Below are 26,540 nucleotides of genomic sequence, written 5' to 3'. Positions count from 1 at the left end.
AGGTGATACTTTAAAGAAGGATTAAAGAAAATGAAATCGTTCCCACACAGGAAATCGATATGTTGAGGGGTCATTTTTCTACAATATCCTATAATTTACAGACTATTTCTGACCAAGTCCATTAGCAGAACAACAGAACCACAACTGCCCAGTTCTACTCTGACCAGTTAGAGACCCAGTTAACATCCTTATATTTAAAATCTATCGACCTCAGGCTATCATATTCTAACATCCTCTTTCAACGAGTTCGTTTCGAGAGAATTTTGATCAGAATGATTTCTAAGTAACCCTTTATTAATAGATCCAATATATGGTTACTTTAAATTTTCTGAATCCTTATATCCTGTGGATACATATCCTGTATATTTTGACATCTTTGCCTGCGACTTGAAATGGTTGTACATGATGATCCCCTCCATGTTCTTTTTTATTATTCCAGAGAGAGAGAGAGAGAGAGAGAGAGAGAGATATTTTTCACTATTCCAGAGAGAGAGAGAGAGAGAGAGAGAGAGAGAGATTTTTCACTATTCCAGAGAGAGAGAGAGAGAGAGAGAGAGAGAGAGAGAGAGAGAGAGATTTTTCACTATTCCAGAGAGAGAGAGGGAGAGAGATTTTCATAGAATGTAAACATATTTCAGTTTCATTTGAATGTGTGTGAAGTGTTGGATTTGTTCTAGGTCTGTTTCTCTGTCGTAACTTTCACTCTGTGTGAATAGTGAGAACAATGGTCGAGAAAGCCCTCTATATGCCAATTAATAGTAAAGCCAAACCAAACAGGCATTTCCACGTTCTCAGTAACTCATCTGCATGTGCATTCAAGGAAAAGCAGTATCTCAATTTCAAAACAAAACAATGAAAAGCGTAAAGCAACTTAACAGTATTCTTGAAAATTTGAACAAATTTTGCTCATTCAAACCTCTGCTTAGAGGCCTTTCTGTCACAAACACATCTCTTTGGATACTTTTCTCCACTCCCTGTACGGGTGTACCGTGATACACCGATAAAACCGCTGTCTGGAAGAATACTGACCCATTTACAACATGAAAAACTTAAAAAGGGGAGGTTCTAGCTATCTGACGTCAATAGAGATTTTAACATTTAGAAAGGGGGGGGGGGGGATATATGATAAGAAACCATAAAAAAGTAAGGGTGCAACAAAATGTGATACATGTGTACAACAGACAAAAATTAAAACAACGCAGCGGATACACTTACTCGAACGTGATGTCATCCTTGCCCTCTATTTTGAACTGGTATGGAATTTCTGTCATTTCTCTTTCTTCTTTCAACTTCACAGGATCAAATTTAAGTTGTTCTGAAATGTACAGGTAACGCTTCAGATTTAGTGATCATTCATTACACATCAAGATTTGAACTCAAAAAATCGCTAAAATGCATCAAAGACGCGTATGGCCGAGTTGCAGTTTGGAAAATTATGCACGCTTGCATTCACAAAGTAAAAACATGCACGTATTTAATATAGTTTATAAGTATGAAGCTTTAAATGGCTGTAATAGGTATTTAGTATGATAATGACCTTGACATTTAGATTTCAAAAGCAACATGAATCTTGAATGTCATCAGGATTTGAAGTCTGATAAACATGCACCAGCAAGTACATGTAAAAAAGTTAGAGGCAAGCTCAAATCTACAGTATATAGTGAAAAAGAAACCTTGACCTTCGATAATAAATAGGAACTTTCCTCTTTTGGATGTGATCAAAATATCAAAGATGCACAAGTAGTATGAAAGTTAGAGACCGGACAAGCTCAAATCTATGGCATTTAGTGACAAAGTGACCTTGACCTTTGGACCTCAAAATAAATAGGAACCTTCCTCTTTTGGATGTGATCATGTTATGTAAGTCTCACAAAGATGCACAAAACAGTATAAAAGTTAGAGACCGGACAAGCCAATTGTGGATGCCGCCCACCCACCCGACTGGACACCCATCCTTCGCCAATTTAAAAGCCGAGATTTGCTATGCAACTTGGCTAAATATATTATTTCTCTTAAAATTGTATTCTCAACTCTTGGTTGATTTACCGCTGTATGGTGTACACCACTTCACACTGTATACCATACCTTCAGTAAGATCGCCAATCTGACTGGCTTTCTCCACCAGATTTTGTATCGTCCAGAAGTGAGGAATTCTGGGAAACACAAGACCAACATCCTCTGGCATGTGAAGCCCGAGGAACTGAAGTAATGTTTCAAAGTACGGATTGTGCATGAGTTCTTCTTGTTCTTCATTATACAGCACTATGGGGAAGGACTTGTTCTGAACTGTCAAAAACAAAAGGAACTTCATTATACAGCACTATGGGGCAGATACTTTCATTTTCTTTCACTGGTTTCCCTAACTTACAAAACCTCTACATACATGCAGATTAATTTTTTTCTGTGCTACTTAAATAATCAGTGACTGATAATAAATAATGCTGGTCCTACTAGATATATTGACTTAATGGTATGATATCTAACTACATGTACTCATTTAATGGTATGATGTAATAATGGTATGATGCAATAATGGTATGGTGATGTAATGGTATGGTGATGTAATAATGGTATGATGTAACAATGGTATGATGTAACAATGGTATGTAATAATGGTATGGTATTTAGCTATATAATGTAAAGACTTACTGGCATGGTATCGTGCCACTGGTTCCTCTGTTTCTATTTTATCAAGGCTGCTCATCGACAATGCTACAAACAATTTGGATCAAATATAATGGGAATTCATTAAAACACCTGTCATTTCACAGCCAATAACTGAAAAAAGTTTCTGACAGCTCCTAAATCTTATTTTCTGCACTTCTTAATTATCTCTCTTTGAAAGGCAGCAGGAAAAAGTAATATATGAACATGGACAAGCTAATCATTTTTTCAAGGAGGAAAACTCACCAAACTTGGCATAAGCTGCTTCACAGAATTGCCTTTGTAACCATCTCAAATGCACATCATTATTGGATTCTCTGAGTTTTTTAACACAGTGCGTGATGACCTCTGAATCACTGAGGTCATCCTGCTTGGGAACACTCATGGGCGGACTGTCATCCATATCCGACTCCTCGAGTGATACATCTCCCTATCAATACAGTTGTAATAATACTCACTAACTAGTTTATTCATAAAAACAGAATCTGGAACTTTTGTAATTAATACACAGAAAATACCATTCATGCAATATCTTTTCCCATAACAGGTACAGATTTGATACCAACCAGTTTTGATATTTTTCTCTTTATTACAATTTTTCTGTTATACCTTATGCTATTTCACTTCAGAAATGTCACTTGTGTATGATGATGTAATCACATTTAACATTATTGATTGGTCTTAACAGCGGCAAACCTCATTTACTAAATTTGCCATAAAGGAAAACTGCAGCAGTAACATAGCAAAAAGTATCAATTTTCTAGTGAAATCAAACTTCATATGAGAATCAAGAACATGTTACACACTCCAAGCCTGCACCCCGAGTCACACACTCAGAATTTATGTTATTTCATAACTACAGGCGTAGCCTTTGTGAGCCGCAGCTAACGTCCCCACCCTCCATATACACCTCACACTCCTACATCTGAAAGCCGTTTTCCTACGAGTTCATTCCGGCTAAATTTTTGTTGGAAGAATTTCCAAGTAAAATCTTCACAAATATATTCAATATATTGGTACTTAAATCTTCTATCATCGTTAAATAGCTGTTACTCTTTGGAAATGCTAATACCGCATGTATTTAATGGTACACAAAATTTGTAATGATCTAACATAAAACTAATTTTTCGAAAAGCTTTTCTAGAGAAGAAACATACTGATTGCAAAAAAACATTTGTTTATTTAAATCAGATATTTATTTAAAATCTGCCACTAATACAGAAAATCAACCATATCTCACCCAAATTCTTTTTTACTACTACTTTCACGAAATTGTCCTTTCTCCATGTCAGTTTTTTGACTTGTTTCACGTACCTGTGTATCATCAACTTAATTGTCTTCACCTTGTATATTCGCTTTTGCTTTGTTTTGGAAAATATTGGTAATCTACTGACAATGACTTATCGCAATTTCGTAAATATGGTCGATGTGGAATATAAGTCAAAAGGCTTATTTTTAACCACTTTCTGAGAAAAATTTTCATGTTAATACGGCAGATAGGAAAAAGACTTTTCCAGCTATTTCTAGCACTAGTATGAGGTCAATAAGGCATGGGTATCATTGCTAGTGTAAGCTATACTGGTATAAATCTAATAGATACCTCAGAAAGCATTAATACAGACCATTCATTGTAAAGAAAAACGAAATTACCTTTTGTTTCAAACACTTTACCAATCCAACTTAAAGTATTGCACATTCATATTTATTTACTGTTTATCATCCGACAAGTGGGATACGTAATATCATCTATTTTCAGCTAGCCAGGTAAAAACTGATTGAAAGTAATCATATAGTTTGTTATCTTTCATTCATTTTGAAGGATTTGTATGTAACTTATTAATGATTTCAATTATTCATGTAAAATATTTAAAATAATAAGTGTACCAGTCTGCGATCTAGACCCCCCCCCCCCCCCCCCCCCCCCCTCCTCGTTTTTATGTGTCATGTCAGAGTTATCTTTCTTTCTCCTTATCTGCTTCCTTATGCACCATTGCGATACTTTTAAAAGCAATTTTATCATCTTCAGATGCAATTTTTTAAACATCAGCCTTAAATAGGTGAAATGATTCAGGTTTTGGTATATTGGGTGAGGCTAGTAAGCCAGCAAAAAAAAAAAATATTGACCTCATCACCTCTAGCTAGCTGGGTTACCCCTGTCCTAATACACTACACTCGTCAATATATCAGATGAAATGTTTCATCTGCACATTTACTGACCTTCTCTGACAAATTACGGGATGGAGGTGGGACTTGACCTTTGACCCTTGGTGACCCACTGACCTCTGATTCTTCATTTCCTTCATCTGTCAACCAATCCAACTCTTTCAGGTCCTCTGAGATCTGAAAAACACCACCACAGTCTATACAGACATTCTGCTGTGTGTTAAAAGCGTCTCTCGTCAAATGATTCGGGTTTTCTGTGCGAGCTCGGTGAAAATAGCGAGAGCAAGAGTGTAGAGTTCTTAAGAATCTGTAAAATGGCACCCTAATCAAAGAACCGTACCATGTACATGTATGATTGCACGTTAATAGAATATTCATTTGGTTGTAGTGTGAAACAGTGAAGATAAAAACACAGCGAAGATAAGGAACAGTGATCAATCCCATAACTTTATAAAGGTGAAGATAATGAACAGTGATCAATCCCATAACTCTTATAAAGAATACAAAATAGAGAGATGGGCAAACACGGACCCCTGTACACACCAGAGGTGGAATCAGGGATCTAGGAAGAGTACGTAAGCATCCCCTGTTGACTGATCACACCTGCCGGAGAAGTATGTAGTATATATCTGACAATACATTCACCTTTCGTGTGTTTTATCATGGTTAATATGAGTCACCTGTTTCTCCGATTTCTTGATACCAAACTCCTCCAGTTTGTTTGAGATGGCCCCCATCACCCCAGGCTGACCCATCAGCTCCGTGTACAACATCAGTAAAATGTCCTTCTCCTTCTTCATCTCCTCTGCATCCTCCTCCACCTCCTCCTCAATATTCTCCTCATCCTGATCTTCCTCAAGTTTTCTATAAATGAAAATCAAATAAAGATACAGACTCTCCTTACAGTCCACAGAATGATGAAAGGAGAGCTCAAAAGAGCAAGATGAACTCTTACAGAATTCAGAGACATTTTCAAAATTGCAACGAGCAATAAATACCGTAGATATTCAACATTATGTGAAGAGATTAGCATTTGGATGTGAATCAATGAGAGTACACCCTCTAATACCTTCGAGATTTTGTTTTTCCCTAAAATTTGCATGATCACATATATCAAATTAAAGAATTAATTTCTCACAGTAATTGCTGTTGCTCATGTACTTTTTTATACTGCAGTAGTAATCACTCCTAAAAATGTCCTCTCAGATATAAATTGACAAGAGCCAATCAAACAAAAATACAGTCCTACAAAAATTTCAAGCTAGTGATCTGAATCTCCTTAACATACAAGGCAATGCGAGATTTTACGTACCCTTCCTCGCCTTTGACAGGCATTTCTCCGAACAGTTGTAGAGCACAGGTAAAGGGATTGTGTTCTGCCTCCACCATAAACTTCTGCAGGATGAATTCAATCAAATCATTCTTCTCCTGGAAACGAAATGAACACTGTCAATCATCAGAAAATGGGGAAATGAATGAAGCAGGTAATATATTGAATGGGAGCAGTCTGTGAATGGATCACCCACTAGAACTCTACATTGAGTCATATCAAAATACTACACCCTGTAGAATTAATCAAAATACTACACCCTGTAGATTTAATCAAAATACTACACCCTGTAGAATTAATTAAAACACTACATCCTGTAGATTTAATTAAAACACTACACCCTGTAGATTTAATCAAAATACCACACCCTGTAGATTTAATTAAAACACTACATCCTGTAGATTTAATCAAAATACTATACCCTGTAGATTTAATCAAAATACTACACCCTGTAGAATTAATTAAAACACTACATCCTGTAGATTTAATTAAAACACTACAACCTGTAGATTTAATCAAAATACCACACCCTGTAGATTTAATTAAAACACTACATCCTGTAGATTTAATCAAAATACTACACCCTGTAGAATTAATCAAAATACTACACCCTGTAGATTTAATTAAAACACTACATCCGGTAGATTTAATTATCATTTTGGTGATGCAGAAATTCCTATGACAAATTTGTTTAATGTCCAACCTGTGATAAAGGTATACTACTATCCAGAATTTCCAGGAAGGTTCGGAGTATTTGCACCTGTAGTAGAACTGTCGGTTTCTCACAGTCGCCTGCGATGTGATGCATCATGGTAAAAATACAGTTATTGACCACCGGATTATTGTATCCGTAGTTTTCCAATAAACGGCCATACCTCTGCATTACATCTATAGTGGCAAATCTACAAAGACAAAATATCTCACAGTCATGTACCTCAATATTTAATCATATCTCACTGTCATAACCTCAATATTTAATCATATCTCACTGTGATGTACCTCAATGTTTAATCATATCTCACTGTGATGTACCTCAATATTTAATCATATCTCACTGTGATGTCCCTCAATATTTAATCATATCTCACTGTGATGTACCTCAATATTTAATCATATCTCACTGTGATGTACTTCAATGTTTTCCTTATCATATCTCACTGATGTACCTTAATGTTTTCTTAATAACATATCTCTTTTGCTGAGCCCTTTATTTTGCGAAATACTCAGTTTGACATGGTCCAACATGTTGAACTCTCTTTTGCTGAGTCCTTTATTAGGTGAAATACTTACTGTTTGACATGGTCCATCAAGTTGAACTCTCTTTTGATGAGCCCTTTATTATGTGAAATACTTGCTGTTTGACATGATCCAACATATCAAACTCTCTTTTGCGGAGCCCTTTATTATTTGAAATACTTACTGTTTGACATGGTCCAACATGTTGAACTCTCTTTTGCTGAACCCTTTAGTCTTCCATAAATCCATCAGAAGCAGCAGGAGATGATTAGTGACAATCACGTCCTGTAAGAACTTCAGATTGTGAGTGTGCATCTGGAAGTTCCGAATAAGGAGGAGAAGCATCTGAGGCAGGTCCATCATGCCGGCTAGGTCCCCTACAAACCACAAAGAGATACCATAATAAACAAGTCCCCTACAAACCACACAGAGATACCGTAATAAACAAGTCCCCTACAAACCACACAGAGATACCGTAATAAACAAGTCTTAATAAAAACACACAGATACCGTAATAAAAAAGTCTTAATAAAACCACACAGATACCGTAATAAACAAGTCTTAATAAACCACAGATACCGTAACAAACAAGTCTTAATAAACCACAGATACCGTAATAAACAAGTCTTAATAAAACCACACAGATACCGTAATAAACAAGTCTTAATAAACCACAGATACCGTAACAAACAAGTCTTAATAAACCACAGATACCGTAACAAACAAGTCTTAATAAAACCACACAGATACCGTAACAAACAAGTCTTAATAAACCACACAGATACCGTAATAAACAAGTCTTAATCAAACCACACAGATACCGTAATAAACAAGTCTTAATAAAACCACAGATACCGTAATAAACAAATCTTAATAAACCACACAGATACCGTTTTCCCTACGTCTATACAGAAAAATGTGGTTCTGATTCATACAAGCGAACAGCAAACGGGGTCAACATTTACTTCACTCACCCGGTGTTTATGTTGCACACTATGGGGAGACAATTCTAAATTGGGGCTGAAGATGCACACATGGAAGATTTCTGTGCATTTATCAACAAACAAAACACAGATATATGAACTAAATCATCTGTCTGTCACACATGGAAGATTTCTGTGCATTTATCAACAAACAAAACACAGATATATGAACTAAATCATCTGTCTGTCACACATGGAAGATTTCTGTGTATTTATCTACAGATAAAACATACAGATATATGAGACACGGGCCTTACTTTGTAAATTCTGTAGGTATGACGTGTTGGTCATACTTAGATTGGTGTCCTCGCTGTATAACTTCAGACCATGTAACATTTCTCTCAAGGCACCCACAGTCAGATGTAATCTGTAAACAATATTTTCTCATCTAATACATGTACCAACTTGCATCATTTCATCTCCATAAATCAATAATTTTAAGTTCAAAGGTTGAATACAGTGAAGTTTTATATTTCCATGCGCTATAATTTATAAAAGTTATGAGGTAATCATATAAATACACTATGAACATCATAATGTCGATCTAACCAATCACTTCAAGGTAAAGTAGTCAGGACCGGTTGACAGCTGTTCCATCAAGTTGACTATTAAGTATGGAAATTGCTAAAACTTTGATATTCTTAGGATGCTTTCAAACCATTCGATAAAAGTAGGATTATTTTCTTTTTTTTTCAGAAAATCACAGATTATATTTAATGTTGCATGCAGACAAGTAGACAAATTTTCTTAACATGCAGCATTCATACCAGCATGATCTGATACTTGAGTTTGTTTTTAAAATCTACCAACATCTCTTGACCTTGGGACTTATTAATGTCTCTTGACCTTGGGTCTTACCCACATCTCTTGATCTTGGGTCTTATTCACATATCTTGATCTTGGGTCATATTCACATCTCTTGACCTTGGGTCTTATTCACATCTCTTGACCTTGGGACGTATTAATGTCTCTTGACCTTGGGTCTTATTCACATATCTTGATCTTGGGTCATATTCACATCTCTTGACCTTGGGTCTTACCCATGTCTCTTGACCTTGGATCTTATTCACATCTCTTGACCTTGGGTCTTATTCATGTCTCTTGACCTTGGGTCTTATTCACATCTCTTGACCTTGGGTCTTATTCATGGTTCTTGACTTTGGGTCTTATTCACATCTTTTGACCTTGGTTCTTATACACATCTCATTTCATTCCTATAGTGAGGTAATCATGTTTTAAACACGGGCCGAGCCTACCTCCTGAGGTATTTAGTTGTGTCCTGTTTGTTTCTCTGTGCAATCACCAGCTGCTCAGAATTCGTCACACCCTCATACACTAAGTAGCCGTACATGTCGGTGGAATATATGGCCCTGCAACATAAAATTACACTAAATCTTAAGTATATCAAAATAAGTACACATACAGCTTTAACAACTACATGAAAGGAGAAAGAAAACTAGAAGAGAACTATTATGATCTACATTCATCAATATATGTATATAATTATACAATATCAGATTCTCACCTAATGTACTCAAACTCCATACGCTGATGCCTGGCATACTTCAGAAAAAATGCAACAAGCCACAATAGATAAACCTCGTCTATCATCGCCTTATAGGGGGACGTGAGTATGTGCTGAAATCATAATCATACACTGTAATGAACACAGCATTGTCTTATAGGGGGACGTGAGTATGTGCTGAAATCATAATCATACACTGTAATGAACACAGCATTGTCTTATAGGGGGACGTGAGTATGTGCTGAAATCATAATCATACACTGTAATGAACACAGCATTGTCTTATAGGGGGACGTGAGTATGTGCTGAAATCATAATCATACACTGTAATGAACACAGCATTGTCTTATAGGGGGACGTGAGTATGTGCTGAAATCATAATCATACACTGTAATGAACACAGCATTGTCTTATAGGGGGACGTGAGTATGTGCTGAAATCATAATCATACACTGTAATGAACACAGCATTGTCTTATAGGGGGACGTGAGTATGTGCTGAAATCACAATCATACACTGTAATGAACACAGCATTGTCTTATAGGGGGACGTGAGTATGTGCTGAAATCACAATCATACACTGTAATGAACACAGCATTGTCTTATAGGGGGACGTGAGTATGTGCTGAAATCACAATCATACACTGTAATGAACACAGCATTGTCTTATAGGGGGACGTGAGTATGTGCTGAAATCATAATCATACATACAATGTTAAATAATTGAATTATACCACTAATCTGCCCTGTACCACATGTCTAAATCTGACTACAGAGGACATAGATTAGGAACTAAGAGGTTGGAGCTCTTACCCGCAAATTATGTACCAGGCTGCAGAAGGCTTTTTTCAGGAGTTCTTGAGCAAATGCTGTCAAATGTTTTCTGCAAGATAAAAATTACAAGTTAGTATTATAAATTTGGCATTATGTAATGATTTGAAAACAAAGTCTAAAACACATTTGATGAAGACCTGAATGTTTCTACTCACAACAACTTTTCCTCATCCGTCAGGTCTGCAGTAGATCCACTCTCCGAGGAGTTTCTGCTAGAGTCTCTGTGCAGATGCAGAGTTTTAGAGAATCCTTCCTCGAGGTGATTAATGCACATCAGTTCCTTATCACTGTGCTGGTCCCCACAAATCAGACACTCCTGAAAGTCCTCCAATTTCTCGGGTACAGACGACACAGAATCGCTGTCCGTCACATTGTGAAGGAACATCTCACCAACCTGTCAATATCACATACATCTACGTGTACACAGAAACACCTGTCAATATCACATACATCTACGTGTACACAGAAACACCTGTCAATATCACATACATCTACATGTACACAGAAACACCTGTCAATATCACATACATTTACATGTACACAGAAACACCTGTCAATATCACATACATCTACGTGTACACAGAAACACCTGTCAATATCACATACATCTACATGTACACAGAAACACCTGTCAATATCACATACATTTACGTGTACACAGAAACACCTGTCAATATCACATACATCTACGTGTACACAGAAACACCTGTCAATATCACATACATCTACGTGTACACAGAAACACCGTCAATGTCCGAGATTTAAAATATTTCTGTGGCATTCGTGACAATGAAAGCTAATCTTTAAAAGTTTGTCACAAATATGCCTTAGTGTTGCTTCATGCCATCTAAATTAAGGTGGCTGTGTTCTGTGTGTATACACTTCCATGAATTAAGGTGACTATGTTCTGTGTGTATACACTTACATGAATTAAGGTGGCTGTGTTCTGTGTGTACACAATTACATGAATTAAGGTGACTGTGTTCTGTGTGTATACAATTACATGAATTAAGGTGACTGTGTTCTGTGTGTATACAATTACATGAATTAAGGTGACTGTGTTCTGTGTGTATACACATGTACACAAGAATTAAGGTGACTGTGTTCTGTGTGTATACACTTACATGAATTAAGGTGACTATGTTCTGTGTGTATACACTTACATGAATTAAGGTGGCTGTGTTCTGTGTGTACACACTTACATGAATTAAGGTGGCTGTGTTCTGTGTGTATACACTTACATGAATTAAGGTGACTGTGTTCTGTGTGTATACAATTACATGAATTAAGGTGACTGTGTTCTGCGTGTATACAATTACATGAATTAAGGTGGTTGTGTTCTGTGTGTATACACTTACATGAATTAAGGTGGATGTGTTTTGTGTGTATACACATGTACACAAGAATTAAGGTGACTGTGTTCTGTGTGTATACACTTACATGAATTAAGGTGACTGTGTTCTGTCTGTATACACTTACATGAATTAAGGTGGCTGTGTTTTGTGTGTATACACTTGTACACAAGAATTAAGGTGGTTGTGTTCTATGTGTATACACATGTATACATGAATTAAGGTGACTGTTTTGTGTGGATTATACACTTACGTGTCCCTTGAATAGAAGAGTGACCAGCTGCACCACTGTAACTGTCCAGTACTCCTACAAACATTTGTGGGGAATCAATCTCAGGTTGTTTTATCTAAGTACAATTGATCTGCAACACTGATGCATGAATTCATTGCTTTATCTAACCATGTACAATTTGATTTATACCCAGTACTAAATGTTTATTCCGTTTACATTGGAATGTGTCCACCCCTTCTTTATCTTACCGTTTGGGGAAGCTGTAAAAGTTCCATCAATCTCTCTGTGAAATCACATTCAAACAGGAGTCTACAAAGTCAAAAGTATCAACATGAAACAGTAGGAAAATCCACAGTCAATAACAAAAATATCACATAGTCAATAACAAGGATATCACAAAGTCAATAACAAAGATATCACAAAGATATCACACAGTCAATAATAAAGATATCACACAGTCAATAACAAATATATCACACAGTCAATAATAAAGATATCAAACAGTCAATAACACACAGCCAATAACAAAGATATCACACAGTCATTAACAAAGATATCACACAGTCGATAATAAAGATATAATAAGTCTATAACAATGATATCACAAAGTTGATAGCAAAGGCAGATTGATAGAATATTGTTTAACATCCCTCTCAACAATGAAGATGTCACCATTGCCGGTGAAGGGCTGCAAAATTTAAGCCTATGATTGGTGCTTACGGCCTTCGAGCAGGAAGGAATCTTTGTGTCACACGTACTGCTATGACACAGGGCCTTGTTTTTTGTGGTCTCATCCAAAGGACCACCCCATTTAGTCGCCTCTTATGACAAACAAGGGGTATCAAGGACCTATTCTAATCTAGAGCAACGATATCACAATGTCGATACCAAAACATATCCCACTGTTGGGCCTATGCAGCGTAAATCCATTCAAAATCCAATCTGGTCCTCCCTGTACTGTAACACACACACACACACACACACACACACACTACTTTGGGGCTATGAGTTTCAGTAATAACAAAGGTCTCCATGCTAATTTTAGCTACATACTGTTAAAAAGTAAAGAATATTTTCCTTTTAAGTACCACATCGATATTTAAGTTCTGGTCCCAACTCAAGGGCCCACGGGGGTAGTGAATAGGAATTCTTAAATCCTGTTTACCTATGCACCAGTTTTGGTAACAAATGGTCAAACACTTTCAGCAAAGAAATTGAAAATGATCAAAATTCGACATAAACGAGAAAAGATTGCAATAAGTCACTGGAAGGACAGACCTATTGAAATGTGTGGCGTGATTTACCTGAGGAATTTTTCATGTTCTTTACTGCTGTTATCCTCGTCACTGCTGGGGAAGTGTAAGAGATTCCTTAACAACAGGAGACTTTGATTGATTGTCTCACAGTTCTCCTCCAACAGGGGATAACCCTCGCACTACAAAACCAAAAAACAAAGACATTGAAAAACTCCGAATGAAGCACAACGACAAGCTTAAACTCGGGAGTTTTATACCTTTGGGGCGAACGTATGTTCCGTGTAACTAGCAAATTATAAAAGTACAAATGTTGAACCATGTAAATTTTGATACAAAACAAGAAAGTGATTTTTTATAAATATATTGGGGGCCATTTTATATCTATAGCCATTTCACTTCATCCTTTCATAATGAGATAAAATCCATGCTTTGATACAGAAAAATAAGTCTTTGTGCATTACCTCTTCTACAAGAGTGTGAATTTCCTCCAAGATGCTCAAAAGTATACATCTCTCGACAAGCAGTGATCTGTAGTGATGTAAGGAACTTTCTACTCCATTTTGCCATGACAATGTAGTCTGAGTTGCCTCTGTCATGGAATACCCGGAGGACTGTACAAGACTTTCTACAGGCTGTGTCAAATTGGCCAGGATTCTAAGAATACAGTATGCAGTTGTGGGTTGTGATTGTCAAATATATCAGAATTCTAAGAATACAGAATGTGCAATTGTTTATATTCGAATTCTAAGGATACAGAATGCAGTTGTGGGGTGTGATTATTTATATCAGAATTCTAAGAATGCAGTGGTGGGGCACGATTGTTTATACCAGAATTCTAAGAATGCAGTGGTGGGGCGCGATTGTTCATACCAGAATTCTAAGAATGCAGTGGTGGGGGGCGATTGTTTATATCAGAATTCTAAGAATGCAGTAGTGGGGTGCGATTGTTTATACCAGAATTCTAAGAATGCAGTGGTGGGGCGCGATTGTTTATATCAGAATTCTAAGAATACAAAACACAGTGGTGGGGCGCGATTGTTTATACCAGAATACAAAGCACTACATTTTGACAATTGGATGTGCCAGTTTATGCTCCATTTTCATTAGATTGAATACAAATACTAATAACAGTATCATTTACTGCTTTATCTGTCTTTAAAATGTTAGTCATGTGTAAATGTTTAGAAACAGAGGACGATTACTTTCTTGTTGGTAAATCTGAAAGATATTTCACTCCCTTACCTTACAACTAAACTGAATATTTCTGGTTCATCCTTCAGATATTTTATCATCGCACAGAGATCCTGAAAAAGAACACAGACCTCAGATACAGCAAAATGTTGACAAATCAGTCATGCATGCTCGAATGCCCAACAGACCAGTCATACATGCTCGAATGCCTGACAACCAGTCATGCATGCTTGATTTGCAACTCAGCAAGGTCTCAAGTCTGATTCTCAATCCTAGTGCAGCATCAAACCTGAGACGTCTATTATTCAATTAAAATGCATTCATTAATATTCGATTAAAATTGCCCCACATAAAATAGTCATGAGTTAATGCCCTTTGAATTGGACACTTACTTTCTCCACTAGATGGCTGTAGTGGAGCTGACGGCGTGTGGTTCTGTGTTGAGGATCCTCATCTTTAAGCTGAGCCAAGATTTCCAACAAAACATCTACAAAACACATGTTAACACTAGCATTAGTCCATAACAGATAATGAAATCAAAGAACTGAGAGTACTGAAAACCAATAATATTAAACATCTACAAAACACATACAACACTTGCATTTGTGCATAACAAATAATTAAAAAAAAAAAATGTTAAATATACTTTTCAGACTAAAATCTACTCAAATTCTAATAAAATGAAAAGAAAAAGTGAGCAAGCTCACATACTTCATGCTCCAACATTGCTTGACAATGCCTCACATAATGAATGTTAATGCTATGCAATTCTGCAAGAACAGGACAGACAGGCTCAAAATTTCAAGTTCAAAAGAAGCATAACTCTCGGCAAAAATAATGAATCAGAATTTCCTGGGAATGTGCACATCTACACAGTGTGTCCTTATTAACTACATAGTTTCACGAAATTCTGTTGAGTGGTCTCAGAGGAGTTGCGCTGACAAAAAAGGGACAGACAGGCTCGAAATTTTATGTTCAGAAGGGGCATAACTCCCGGAAAAATTACCAAATCTGAATTTTCTAGGAATAAGCACATCTACAGTGTGTCCTTATTAACTACAAAGTTTCACTAAATTCTGTAGAGTGGTCTTGATCGAAGTAGTTGCACTGACAAGGAAAGGACTGATGGACGGGTCAAAAACAATATATCCTCCACAACTTGATTACGTGGGGTATAACTGTCAAACTGTCAAACATACTTCACTGACTGAAATACAGTTCAACTTTGGTATCTTGAACATCGATATCTCAAATACCAATGATAAGGTCAAAGATCATCAAAAATGCCACGTGACACACTGTTTAGGAAGGGGAGACATAATAAAACCCATTCTCATCATAGCTTTCTTAATTCATTCTTCTGATATTCTTATGATACAGATAAACTACATTGTCCACAATAACCCGTCTTTGGCACCATCATTTCACTTTCTATTGTGGAACATCCTGGCCCTTTTCAGTACTTGTTGCCTCACTTATCCCCCCCCCCCTTTACAATGAGACCTTTCTTGGACCTACTCTGGCTGGCCCAGTTTATTCCATCAAATATTGTATTAACTATGTTAAGGAAGCTAGAATACCACAATGTCATATCAATAGCTGACTTTCTTTTCAAACATGCATTAAAATATAAATATCACTAATATTTATCATTCCTTTTAAATCCATGCAATTGCCTAGTTGAGTACCTCATTAGGTTATCGTGTCAACGTAATTGTTGATCTTTAGAGCATGTCTACAGATCGTAGGTTCGAGTCAAGTTCCAAGTTTCAAGTTTTTTTTACATAACTTTCTATTAGAACTGGATTATTATCTTTTTAATAAAATAAGGTGAAATTGATAGTTTTCAATCTTAAAATATCATTCTATATATCCTCCACTTCTCATCCGTATCAGATTTCTCTGGTGTGTTATTCCTTCTTAAAATGTTGACATGTCTGTGCGTAAACAACTACAAACCACCGCCTATGTGAACCGGATAGCTATACTGAAGTTTCTGTTTCATTGATCTTTCATTTCACTGATCACATTTTAAAGAGTTCGACAAAATAAAGTGCTGCTGCAGGTTAGATAATTATATTCCCCAAAGACAAGCAGCAGAGCTTAATCTCTCGTCTTTTGATACATGCATTGTCAACTACATTGTGCTGGCTTTAAATTAGTTCATTTTAAAATCTTATAGCTTCTATCACTTTTGTCTTTGCTATTTCATACATTGCAGTGTCTGACAAAGTTTAAAAAGAGAGAGTACAGTCACTGTAAGATAATTCCATGCTGTTGAACTCCTAATCTACTTAAAACATGATGATCTGCCCTAAATCCTATACAAAACCATATTGGTTTACAAAGGTATAGTTCCAAACGCAGTATTAAGTCTTCCCCGGAAGACATGTGTCGCCTGCTAGTTCATTCTATATGTAATATATCATGTATAATGTTGAAAAAGTAAATTATTGAAATGGTTTTTGTCACTAAACAGGAAGTTGATAAGCGACAGATTCGAAAATGTCTTACACAATACAGTTGGCCACAGTGATGCTCTGTGCCAAATATCAGGGAGTTGCCCCATGTGGTTCTTGAGAAAACTGTGACAGAAATTTTTTGTGACGACGCCAGATGACGACGCAAGACGACGGATAGTGATCCCTATATGTCGCCACTGCGTAACGCAGGTCAACATCACATACTAATCACAAAGTTATTGTTCAAACTAGGTCAACATCACATACTAATCACAAAGTTATAGTCCAAACTAGGTCAACATCACATACTAATAAAGCACATGACACATCCCCTTCAAATGAACAATTCATATATCGACCCTCCCACTCCACCCAGAACTCTTCTTTACATTCATCAGACAGTATTTAACCCCCCCCCCTCCCCTCACCACTCACAGAGCCCATCTAAGCACTTATTAGATTGTATCTACCTCCTTCTCCCACACACACAGATAGAACCTCAGATTGTATTGCATGACCCCCCCCCCCCCCCCTCACACACAATGACAGAGATAGAACCTATAGATTGTAGGTACCCCTTCCTCCACCCCCCTCCCCATCCCCCATTCAAACACACACACACAGACAGAACTCACCTTTACACTCGTCAAATGGCACGTACTGGGACACCCTCCCACACACACACACAAAAATACAGAGACAGAACTCACCTTTACAATCATCAGATGGCACGTACTGGGACTCCTCCACACTACCTAGGTTACTTCCCAGGCTGGAGACTCCGCCAGCATTCATTATATGCCACTCCATGGTGACGCTTCTGTTGGTTGATTAAAGCTCTGAAATCAATGATAAAACGTTGTTCACTGTTCAACAAGAGGCCCAGGAATCACAAAGTTCACTTGAGTCACCAGGGTCCTGCTGTTCTTCAGAAGATATTAACAAGAGGCCCATGGGCCATATCGTTTACCAGAGTCACCTTGGCCCATATTCAAAGATTTTCCCCATATTTTTGCATGCAAAACTTTGATCTTTATTGTAGCCCCAACCTACCCCTGGGGGGCCACGATTTTTACAGACTTGAGTTTGTACTGTCTGGAAGCTTTTATGTAAATTTTATATAAACTTTCCTGGCCCAATGGTTCTTGAGAAGATTTTTAAAGATTTCCCCTATAGATTTGTATGTAAAACTTTGATCCCCTAATGTGGCCCCATCCTATCCTCGGGGGTCATGATTTTGACAAACTGGAATGAATCTCCACTATGTCTAGAAGCCTTCGTGTAAATTTCAGCTTTTCTGGCCCAGTGGTTCTTGAGAAGAACTGACCGAGTGTAAAGGTGAGATCTGTCTGTGTATGTGTGTGTGTGTGTGTGTGTGGGGGGGGGGGGGGGGGGAGGTGGATGTTCTAATCCTGTGTGTGTAAGGGGGTGGGGTGGGGGTCATGACATAGTAGATACAGTCCCTCGTAACTTTGACCTTTGGATCCAAAACTCAATTAGGTTCATCCTCTCTCCATTAGAGAGTTGTAGGTGAAGTCTCTCTCCATTAGAGAGCTGTATGTGAAGTCTTTCTCCATTAGAGGGCTATAGGTGAAGTCTCTCTCCATTAGAGAACTGTATGTGAAGTCTTTCTCCATTAGAGAGCTGTAGGTGAAGTATCTCTCCATTAGAGAACTGTAGGTGAAGTATCTCTCCATTAGAGAGCTGTAGGTGAAGTATCTCTCCATTAGAGAGCTGTAGGTGAAGTCTCTCTCCATTAGAGGGCTGTAGGTGAAATCTCTCTCCATTAGAGAACTGTAGGTGAAGTCTCTCTCCATTAGAGAACTGTAGGTGAGGTCTCTCTCCATTAGAGAACTGTAGGTGAAGTCTCTCTCCATTAGAGAACTGTAGGTGAAGTCTCTCTCCATAAGAGAGCTGTAGGTGAGGTCTCTCTCCATTAGAGAGCTGTAGGTGAAGTCTCTCTCCATTAGAATCTCTCTCCATTAGAGAGCTGTAGGTGAAGTCTCTCTCCATTAGAGAACTGTATGTGTAGTCTCTCTCCATTAGAGAGCTGTAGGTGAAGTCTCTCTCCATTAGAGAACTGTATGTGTAGTCTCTCTCCATTAGAGAGCTGTAGGTGAGGTCTCTCTACATTAGAGAGCTGTAGGTGAAATCTCTCTCCATTAGAGGGCTGTAGGTGAAGCATCAATTGATATGGCCTGTTAAGAGTGTCTGCATACATTTTTTATTAAGTCATGTAGTGGCCTTGAACTTGGACCTTTTCATCCCAAAAACAATTATTTATAGGGCTCTTCCTCATTTGATAACAAAACTGCATGTGAAGTATGACATCAATCAAGCAAAAAATGTGGCCTGTTGAGTGTCTACAAGCTCTGATCAGTGTTAGACATACACATACTCGCACACAAACAGTCTCATAACCTCCCCTTTCACATTTACTAAATTGCGAAGGGATAATAAATTAAGGCAAAAAAAAAATACATGTTGGTTTCCACTTTCCCGACCGACCCTAAAATTTCTGCATACCCTAACACATCTCTTTTCATTCTCACAGATTCTGCGAATGTCATCACTCCAACAAGAGTATATTTATTGACTTACATATATATGTATTAAGTTATTTATTATGCACTAACAGATTCCAAATTTAAAACACAGAAACAGTTTTTGTTTACAGTACAGTGGAAGAAATGTTTTGATTTATCATATAACTTTTATTTCATTACTAAACAATCACTATGTTTTATGCATGATAGTAGAATACTAAATCATTAAAAAATAATTCAACCTATAAAATCAACAACAAAAAACACTACCTACTTACCACATGTACCAACCCTTAAATTTTTTTTTAGGTGAAAGTGGAAACCAACATATATTTTTTTTGGCCTAAGTACACTGTCTCAAAACCAGATCATTGATCCTTGTATTGGTGTTATAGAAGTAAAAAATAGAGCAATTTCAATCCCAGGTTTCTAAAATACAGAGTTCTAATGAAAGTTTCCAAGGGTAAAAGTACTAGCAGACATCAAAAATGAAATTTAATTACTACCCAGTAATATCACATTATTTACTTAAAACATCACATAATGCCTTCTTTTTTATCAAGATCAACAATAAGAGTAAAGAGTGCATGCATTTTAAATTGTATATTAGTCATGATAATAATGACCATTATTACCATGACTAATATACAACTTAAAAATTTTATTTGTATATATTTTTGACTGTCAATCTGTTTTGCTGACCAGCTTGTATTATCTCTTTCTGCATGATCCTATGATGTCACTTATTGTCACAAAAGGTTTTTATTGATTTTTTTTTTTATTTCAGTAGCTGCCACAGCAGAAATTTACTGACCACTTAAAACTAGAATAAACACCACATGTGTAATTATATGTAATACAATAACTGGTACATGTGTATGTAACTTGAATAAATACTACATGTGTAATCATATGTAATACAATAACTGGTACATGTGTATGTAACTTGAATAAATACTACATGTGTAATTAAATGTAATAATGTAAGACAATAACTGGTACATGTAACTTAGGAGTTGAAACAACTTTGTCAATTAATGCTTAAATCATATAAACACAGGATGATTTCTTCTACTAGCTGTAGTTTTGTTAAGAATCATCTTTCTCTAATTTTGGGGGTAGGTACTGACATGTTGCAGTGGTTACAGTAATAATTTAACTGTTGTGTGACATCTCACCTTGTACACAGGTGTGGTTACTGTTGTGTAATAAATGGGTTTTTCTCTAAGAATAAGTTGCATAATGGGTTTTTTTTTTAAAAGAGATCATCAATAATCTGATTTATTCTGCTTTCTCCACATGCATGCGAGAAAATCACTGAAAAATTACTGGTGAAATGAAATACTGAAAAAGTAGAGAGAAAAAGAACAGAAACCTAATGATTATACATCACCTACACGTCATTTCACATCCGCAAGTTGATCGAGTGTCTACAAATCCAAGGTCGTCCATGGCAGTTTTGTAATGTCAGACATGCGCGAAGCTCTTACACAACAGTCAAACTAGAGAATTAGGTTTAGATCAATATTACGGAATACCAGCTGCAAGGTTTTCTTTTTAATTTTTGTTTTGTAATAAACGAAAATAAAATGTTTTTCGAGTTGCCATGGATGTATGAGTTAGCACCAGCGACAAATGTCAAGCTTCACAAAGAAAGCATAGAATTCTGTAAAGAATCTCGTGTCTGGCTCAGCCTCCAAACAAATCAGTTTATGAAATAACCAGGCTGCAGGATTTTATAACTGTTATAGCAAAGTCACGTTTCGTTACAAAATGTACGACTGTCACAGTGTGTTTTACACAGCTTAAAATAAGACTCCACGCAGAGACCTGCGTTACCACGCAACACAAAAAACTGGGTGCATGAATTTTAATAAACAACTCAAATATGTCAATTGAAGGGACTGATTCACGATTTTTGAAAGAAAATATTTTTCATTTTTTATGTTAAACATTAAAAATATAACTGATTTAATAATGACAGCCAAAATTTTGACCTTCTGAACGCAAGAATAAAAGCAATATTTTAGCCCAAGATCTGTGTTATGTAGACAAAGACTCGAGTCTTTTCATGAACCAGTGAAATGTTAATTTTGTAATATAAAGCATATTAATTTTGCAAATGCACAAGTTTTAACTTTTAGATGATACATTTTACCCAAAGAATGCTTGAAATGTGAAAGATATAATAAACTTAGATCGATATCCATTTCTTTTGAAATTTCGTAAAGAATAACATACCGCAATCTTTGTTTACAAAACAAATAATAAACTCTCTAAAATGGCTTTCTGTGATAATGTATATAACCTTAATTTTTATGTGAAATCTTTTAAACACATTAGACAATAGATTTTGATTATTAAAAGTGAAAAACAAAATTTTGGGGAAAATCATGAATCAGTCCCTTTAAAGCAGTAGGCCATCCTTAATGACTGGCTGCATGATTTGCTACACAAACATCGTAAACTGACCATTTTATCCAAATCTGGCCATGGGCAGCTTTTCTTTTTCTACGAACATGACAATATAGTGGGAATGGTACCCATACCCATGCATTCAATATGCCAGTTTCGAGTTAAGAACTCTTCTGTGTTGGGGGTGCATTTAGTATAACTTTGAAAATATCTAAGTGGGACAGAGTGGACCTATACAGTCAGTGAGGAAGACGATAAAGTGTATACATAAAAAAATAGAACAAATTAGGAATAACAATTCAATGGCATAAATTCATTTTCTAATGAACACTCACGAAGCCATATATTTAACAAGAATAATATAAAACAAAGATCACAGCCTGAAATCATGCACCATTTAATTATTGGCTAAGCTACTTTAATTCTAGTTCTAGTTTTTAAGAGAAAGTGAAGATCGACATCAGCAACTCGTATGATGGTCTCATACAAATGAATTACGAGCTTTGAATTACAATGTTATAGTAGTTTTCTTTCTTTTTTTTTGGGGGGGGGGGGGGAGGACAGGACATATTTTTAGCCTTAAAATTGGGAGAAATTAATTATATTTTAGCATTTGGAATGGTACCATTTATTGGTACTAGTTATAATTAAAAATGATGATTATATACATGAATGCTGCTCAAAACCAGTGTTTACAACAAATTCAGTTTTAAACTGCATGATTCTTTTTATATATAATTAAAAAAAAATAGTAAAAATGGTAAAAAGTACTCAAAGTACTGCAATCATTGTCATTCTGAAGAGGAAACAATAGAACATATTCTGTGGGAATGTGATTTTTTACAATTATTCCTAGCAGAATTTGAGCATTTTTTAGAAGATAAGACTGATTTACAGATAGCTATTACAAAAAAATCTTTTATTCTTGGTTTTATTGAAAATAATAGTCTGATACAAAACACTATTGTCTTATGGCTTAAATACTACATGTATGTGTACACAGCAAGATGCACTGAGAAGTCCTTGAGTGTGCGTGCTGCAATTTCACAAATGAATTTTTTTTATGAAACTCAAAAATTTATTTCGTATAAAAATGGTAAAAAGGAAAAGTTTGATGCCCAATGGAATGATGGAACCTTCTGTTTTCTTAACTTCTCTCTCTTCCTCTTCTTCTTTCTCTCTCAAATCCCACATACCTTCAGCTCATATGCTTTGTTTTTTGTTTTGTTGGGGTTTTTTTTGTTTTTTTTGTTGTTTTTTTTCATTCTTCTCTGGATATAATAATATTGTATATCTGATATACCGGTATGTGCACAAAAATAAAAAATTAAAAAAAAACAAAAAAAAACAAAAAAAACAAGAACATGATTAAATACATATCACCTGACATTGTTGCTTTTCACACCAAATTTAAAAGCAATCCAAAAGCCTATTGATTTGGAAAAAAATCACTGACACATATTTCAATATGTTGAGTTCTTCCACTTAGATACAACAAAGGGCCTAATAGCCCTAGCTGTTTCTCTTGAGAAAACATTTTTTTTATATTCCCTGTATATTCCCATTAATACTTTGTTCCCCTATCATAAACCTACCCTTCCCCTGATGGTCACAATTTGAACAAAATTGAATCTACACAAGTTTCCTGAAAATATTTAATATACATGTGACTATTCATGGCATTGTAACCACTCACATGTTTTTATGGCATACACCTTCTCCTGTGCATATAGTATATAACCACTTTTAGTGTAAATAAAATATATTGAGAAAGACTGTCTTGCAAAACAATAATTATTTAATTACCAAAATTACACATTCATGTGCCTGCTTTAAGATTTAAAGGCATTTGAAATAATTTTTAAAATATTAAATAATGTTATTACTGAAATATATAATATAAAGCAATTTTCATTGAATTAAATTTTTGGTGATAAAATGACAATAATTGCCCCTTTAAATTTCATTCAGTCAAATAATGGTTAACATAATAAATGTCTCTTTGGTTGTTTTCTTTAAAAATATTATGCAATATAACATTACTTATCGGGCGACTAAACCAAAATATTAACACCCCCCCCCCCCCCCCCCCCCTGTGACAGGAAAGCCCTGGGGTGTTATGTCGCCCTCTGCCTAGGGCATTGGGCAATATAACACCCCAGGGATTTCCAGTCACCACCGGCAAATATTCTGACATGATGCACTTGAAGTGATGTAATATATTTATATAATGTAACATCCACTGCATGGTGGGTAGGTGGCTAGCCCTGTCCCCTTCACTACTGTCCACTTCTCTATAGAGATCAACTCCATTTAATCATTTACTTCGATGAGACTGCTGTGTTTTTTCATCAAATCATGATGATTTTTATTTGGAAAAAAAATACCACCACACTACAAATGGTCTAAATTTTGTATTACATTTAAGTAAAAAGATTCCTTTCCCTAACAAGAAAAAAAATTGTCATGAATCTAAATTGAACTGATTTTTCGAGCTTTGACACCAATGACGGTCTTGAAACCTGGTCTATATTAGCAGATTAGGCCTAACATATTCGTAACTGAATTCTCATGATCTGATGTCTTGAAATTAAATTTCCCTCATTCCGGTTATTAATATACACTAGATTTTTCCGCTAATACAACTAATTTCCATTCACATTTACATAATGCAAAATAATCACCTTATACTTATAGGCCTAGTTATAAGGAGTTGTTGCACAACACATGACAGTGAAAAACGTTCTCCCAAATACAAATTGTATAAGCCTTCAAACAAGCACACATTAAGTACAAATTCAGTAGAAATCTTACCGATAAAACTGGTGAATCCTAGATATTATCCAACCTCTTGAACACTGAATTGAGGTTTGTTTTTGACATGCAGACTTCTTTCACGTTACTGCCAGCTTAAGTCACGTGTCAATACTGTACACGACCTTTCCGTGTGGTTAGCAGATGTAAACACGAGCTGAGCACTCACGTTTTGCTTTAACTATGCACAATTTCAAGATTCTTCAATCATTGACAGGTTTTAAAATCCACTGATACATAATTTTCAGTTTATTTTGTAACCTTTTTATTGCCACAAAAACGTTAAACAATTGACTGATGCTAATGAATGTCAAACACGTGCCGACTTAACACATGGCGAAGAGGAAGGTGAAGGTCATGATCTAGATGTTATATTCTGACAAACTACACGGATGGGGGGGGGGGGGGATTGATTGATTGAATATTGTTTTACGTCCCTCTCGAGAATATTTCACTCAGGACTGGTGAATGGCTGTAAAATTTTAGCCTTTGCTCGGCGCTTACGGCCTTTGAGCAGGGAGGGATCTTTATCGTGCTATATAGGTACACCTGTCCTCCAGATAGACTTAAGGTAGCTCCATCCTCATGTGACTTATCAATATTAATGGTTAAAGTGGAATTTTTTTTATTAATTTCTACTCAATATAGTTTAATTTAATTAATAACCAAAGAAATTGTATATGTTGCCACCTTTTTAAAGATGTCAGACATACAGAAATATACATCATCATCAGAAAAATTTAAATATGAACAGTTTAAAAAACTGCTAATTCATAAATATGCATAGATTAATTGTGGATATTAGGGAAACCAATGTATAATAGACATCCAGTAGAGGGAATTCCAGCATAGGAGTTATTGCCCTTGACAACATTTTTAAAAATCATAAATAATTGATTATCTATGAAAAATATAAACTTTTTCAGTATTAATAGTTTACCAGATTTTTTATTATATCCAGTGAATAAAATTCCTCAGAAAGATATAATATCTATCATGTGCAAAGTTTAAAATATTAACATTTTTGCAAAAACTTATGACATCACATGAGGATCGATCAACCTTAAGTCTAAATTTCAAATCCAGCTAACTTTTAAAATAATTTTCATTAACAAATAAAATTTTCAGTAAATGTTTGCATTAATTTTTTTTTTAATTTTTTTTTTTTTTTTTTTTTTGACAGTTTTGCTACATAAATATGAAGATAAACTTGAAGTAGTCAAACATTTGACTTTTAAAGTCTATTCTGGGTTTAGGGTCTTGGGGCCTGCTGTGACACGGGACCTCGGTTTTTGCGGTCTCATCTGAAGGATCGCCCCATTTAGTCGCCTCTTACGACAAGCAAGGGGTAATGAGGACCTATTCTAACCCGGATCCCCACGTGACGTGATGATAAAAAAATAGTTTCTCTATAAAAATCACTTTAAAAGTTTTAATGAAGATGTCAACTCGTTTAGCTTATTTCAAATAAAACGTTTAAAACAATACCCCGGGTTATGCCCCTGTGGATTTGATACTATGGGTTATGCTATTTTTT

The 26,540-nt window shown here is 35.9% G+C and overlaps 1 protein-coding gene across 4 annotated transcripts in view; it reads right to left on the bottom strand.

Moving 5' to 3' along the window:
- The window catches only part of LOC125659754 (protein timeless-like), a 31,295-nt gene extending 6,000 nt beyond the window's left edge, over positions 1 to 25,295 (bottom strand). The window contains exons 1-22 of one of the 4 annotated variants that reach the window (XM_048891525.2): positions 25,004 to 25,295; positions 17,939 to 18,067; positions 15,159 to 15,253; positions 14,818 to 14,879; positions 14,037 to 14,229; positions 13,624 to 13,754; positions 12,568 to 12,628; positions 12,341 to 12,394; positions 10,891 to 11,129; positions 10,715 to 10,784; positions 9,902 to 10,014; positions 9,633 to 9,746; positions 8,634 to 8,743; positions 7,578 to 7,770; positions 6,861 to 7,059; positions 6,140 to 6,255; positions 5,508 to 5,691; positions 4,882 to 5,004; positions 2,911 to 3,094; positions 2,650 to 2,712; positions 2,086 to 2,286; positions 1,216 to 1,315 (exon numbers count right to left, since the gene is read on the bottom strand). In XM_048891525.2, the coding sequence (XP_048747482.2) occupies positions 1,216 to 1,315; positions 2,086 to 2,286; positions 2,650 to 2,712; positions 2,911 to 3,094; positions 4,882 to 5,004; positions 5,508 to 5,691; positions 6,140 to 6,255; positions 6,861 to 7,059; positions 7,578 to 7,770; positions 8,634 to 8,743; positions 9,633 to 9,746; positions 9,902 to 10,014; positions 10,715 to 10,784; positions 10,891 to 11,129; positions 12,341 to 12,394; positions 12,568 to 12,628; positions 13,624 to 13,754; positions 14,037 to 14,229; positions 14,818 to 14,879; positions 15,159 to 15,253; positions 17,939 to 18,038 (2,705 nt within the window). In that variant the 5' untranslated portion in view covers positions 18,039 to 18,067; positions 25,004 to 25,295. Of the gene's footprint in view, positions 1 to 1,215; positions 1,316 to 2,085; positions 2,287 to 2,649; positions 2,713 to 2,910; positions 3,095 to 4,881; positions 5,005 to 5,507; positions 5,692 to 6,139; positions 6,256 to 6,860; positions 7,060 to 7,577; positions 7,771 to 8,633; positions 8,744 to 9,632; positions 9,747 to 9,901; positions 10,015 to 10,714; positions 10,785 to 10,890; positions 11,130 to 12,340; positions 12,395 to 12,567; positions 12,629 to 13,623; positions 13,755 to 14,036; positions 14,230 to 14,817; positions 14,880 to 15,158; positions 15,254 to 17,938; positions 18,068 to 21,171; positions 21,616 to 25,003 lie in introns of those variants that run through there. The other 3 variants (XM_048891527.2, XM_048891526.2, XM_056149885.1) reach the window with 3 other exon arrangements.
- Between the last annotated feature and the right edge of the window lie 1,245 nt (positions 25,296 to 26,540).

The sequence above is a fragment of the Ostrea edulis genome, chromosome 9 (assembly GCF_947568905.1).
Source record: "Ostrea edulis chromosome 9, xbOstEdul1.1, whole genome shotgun sequence".
Taxonomy (NCBI): Eukaryota; Metazoa; Mollusca; class Bivalvia; order Ostreida; family Ostreidae; genus Ostrea; species Ostrea edulis.
This window is presented reverse-complemented; position numbering and strand designations above follow the sequence as displayed.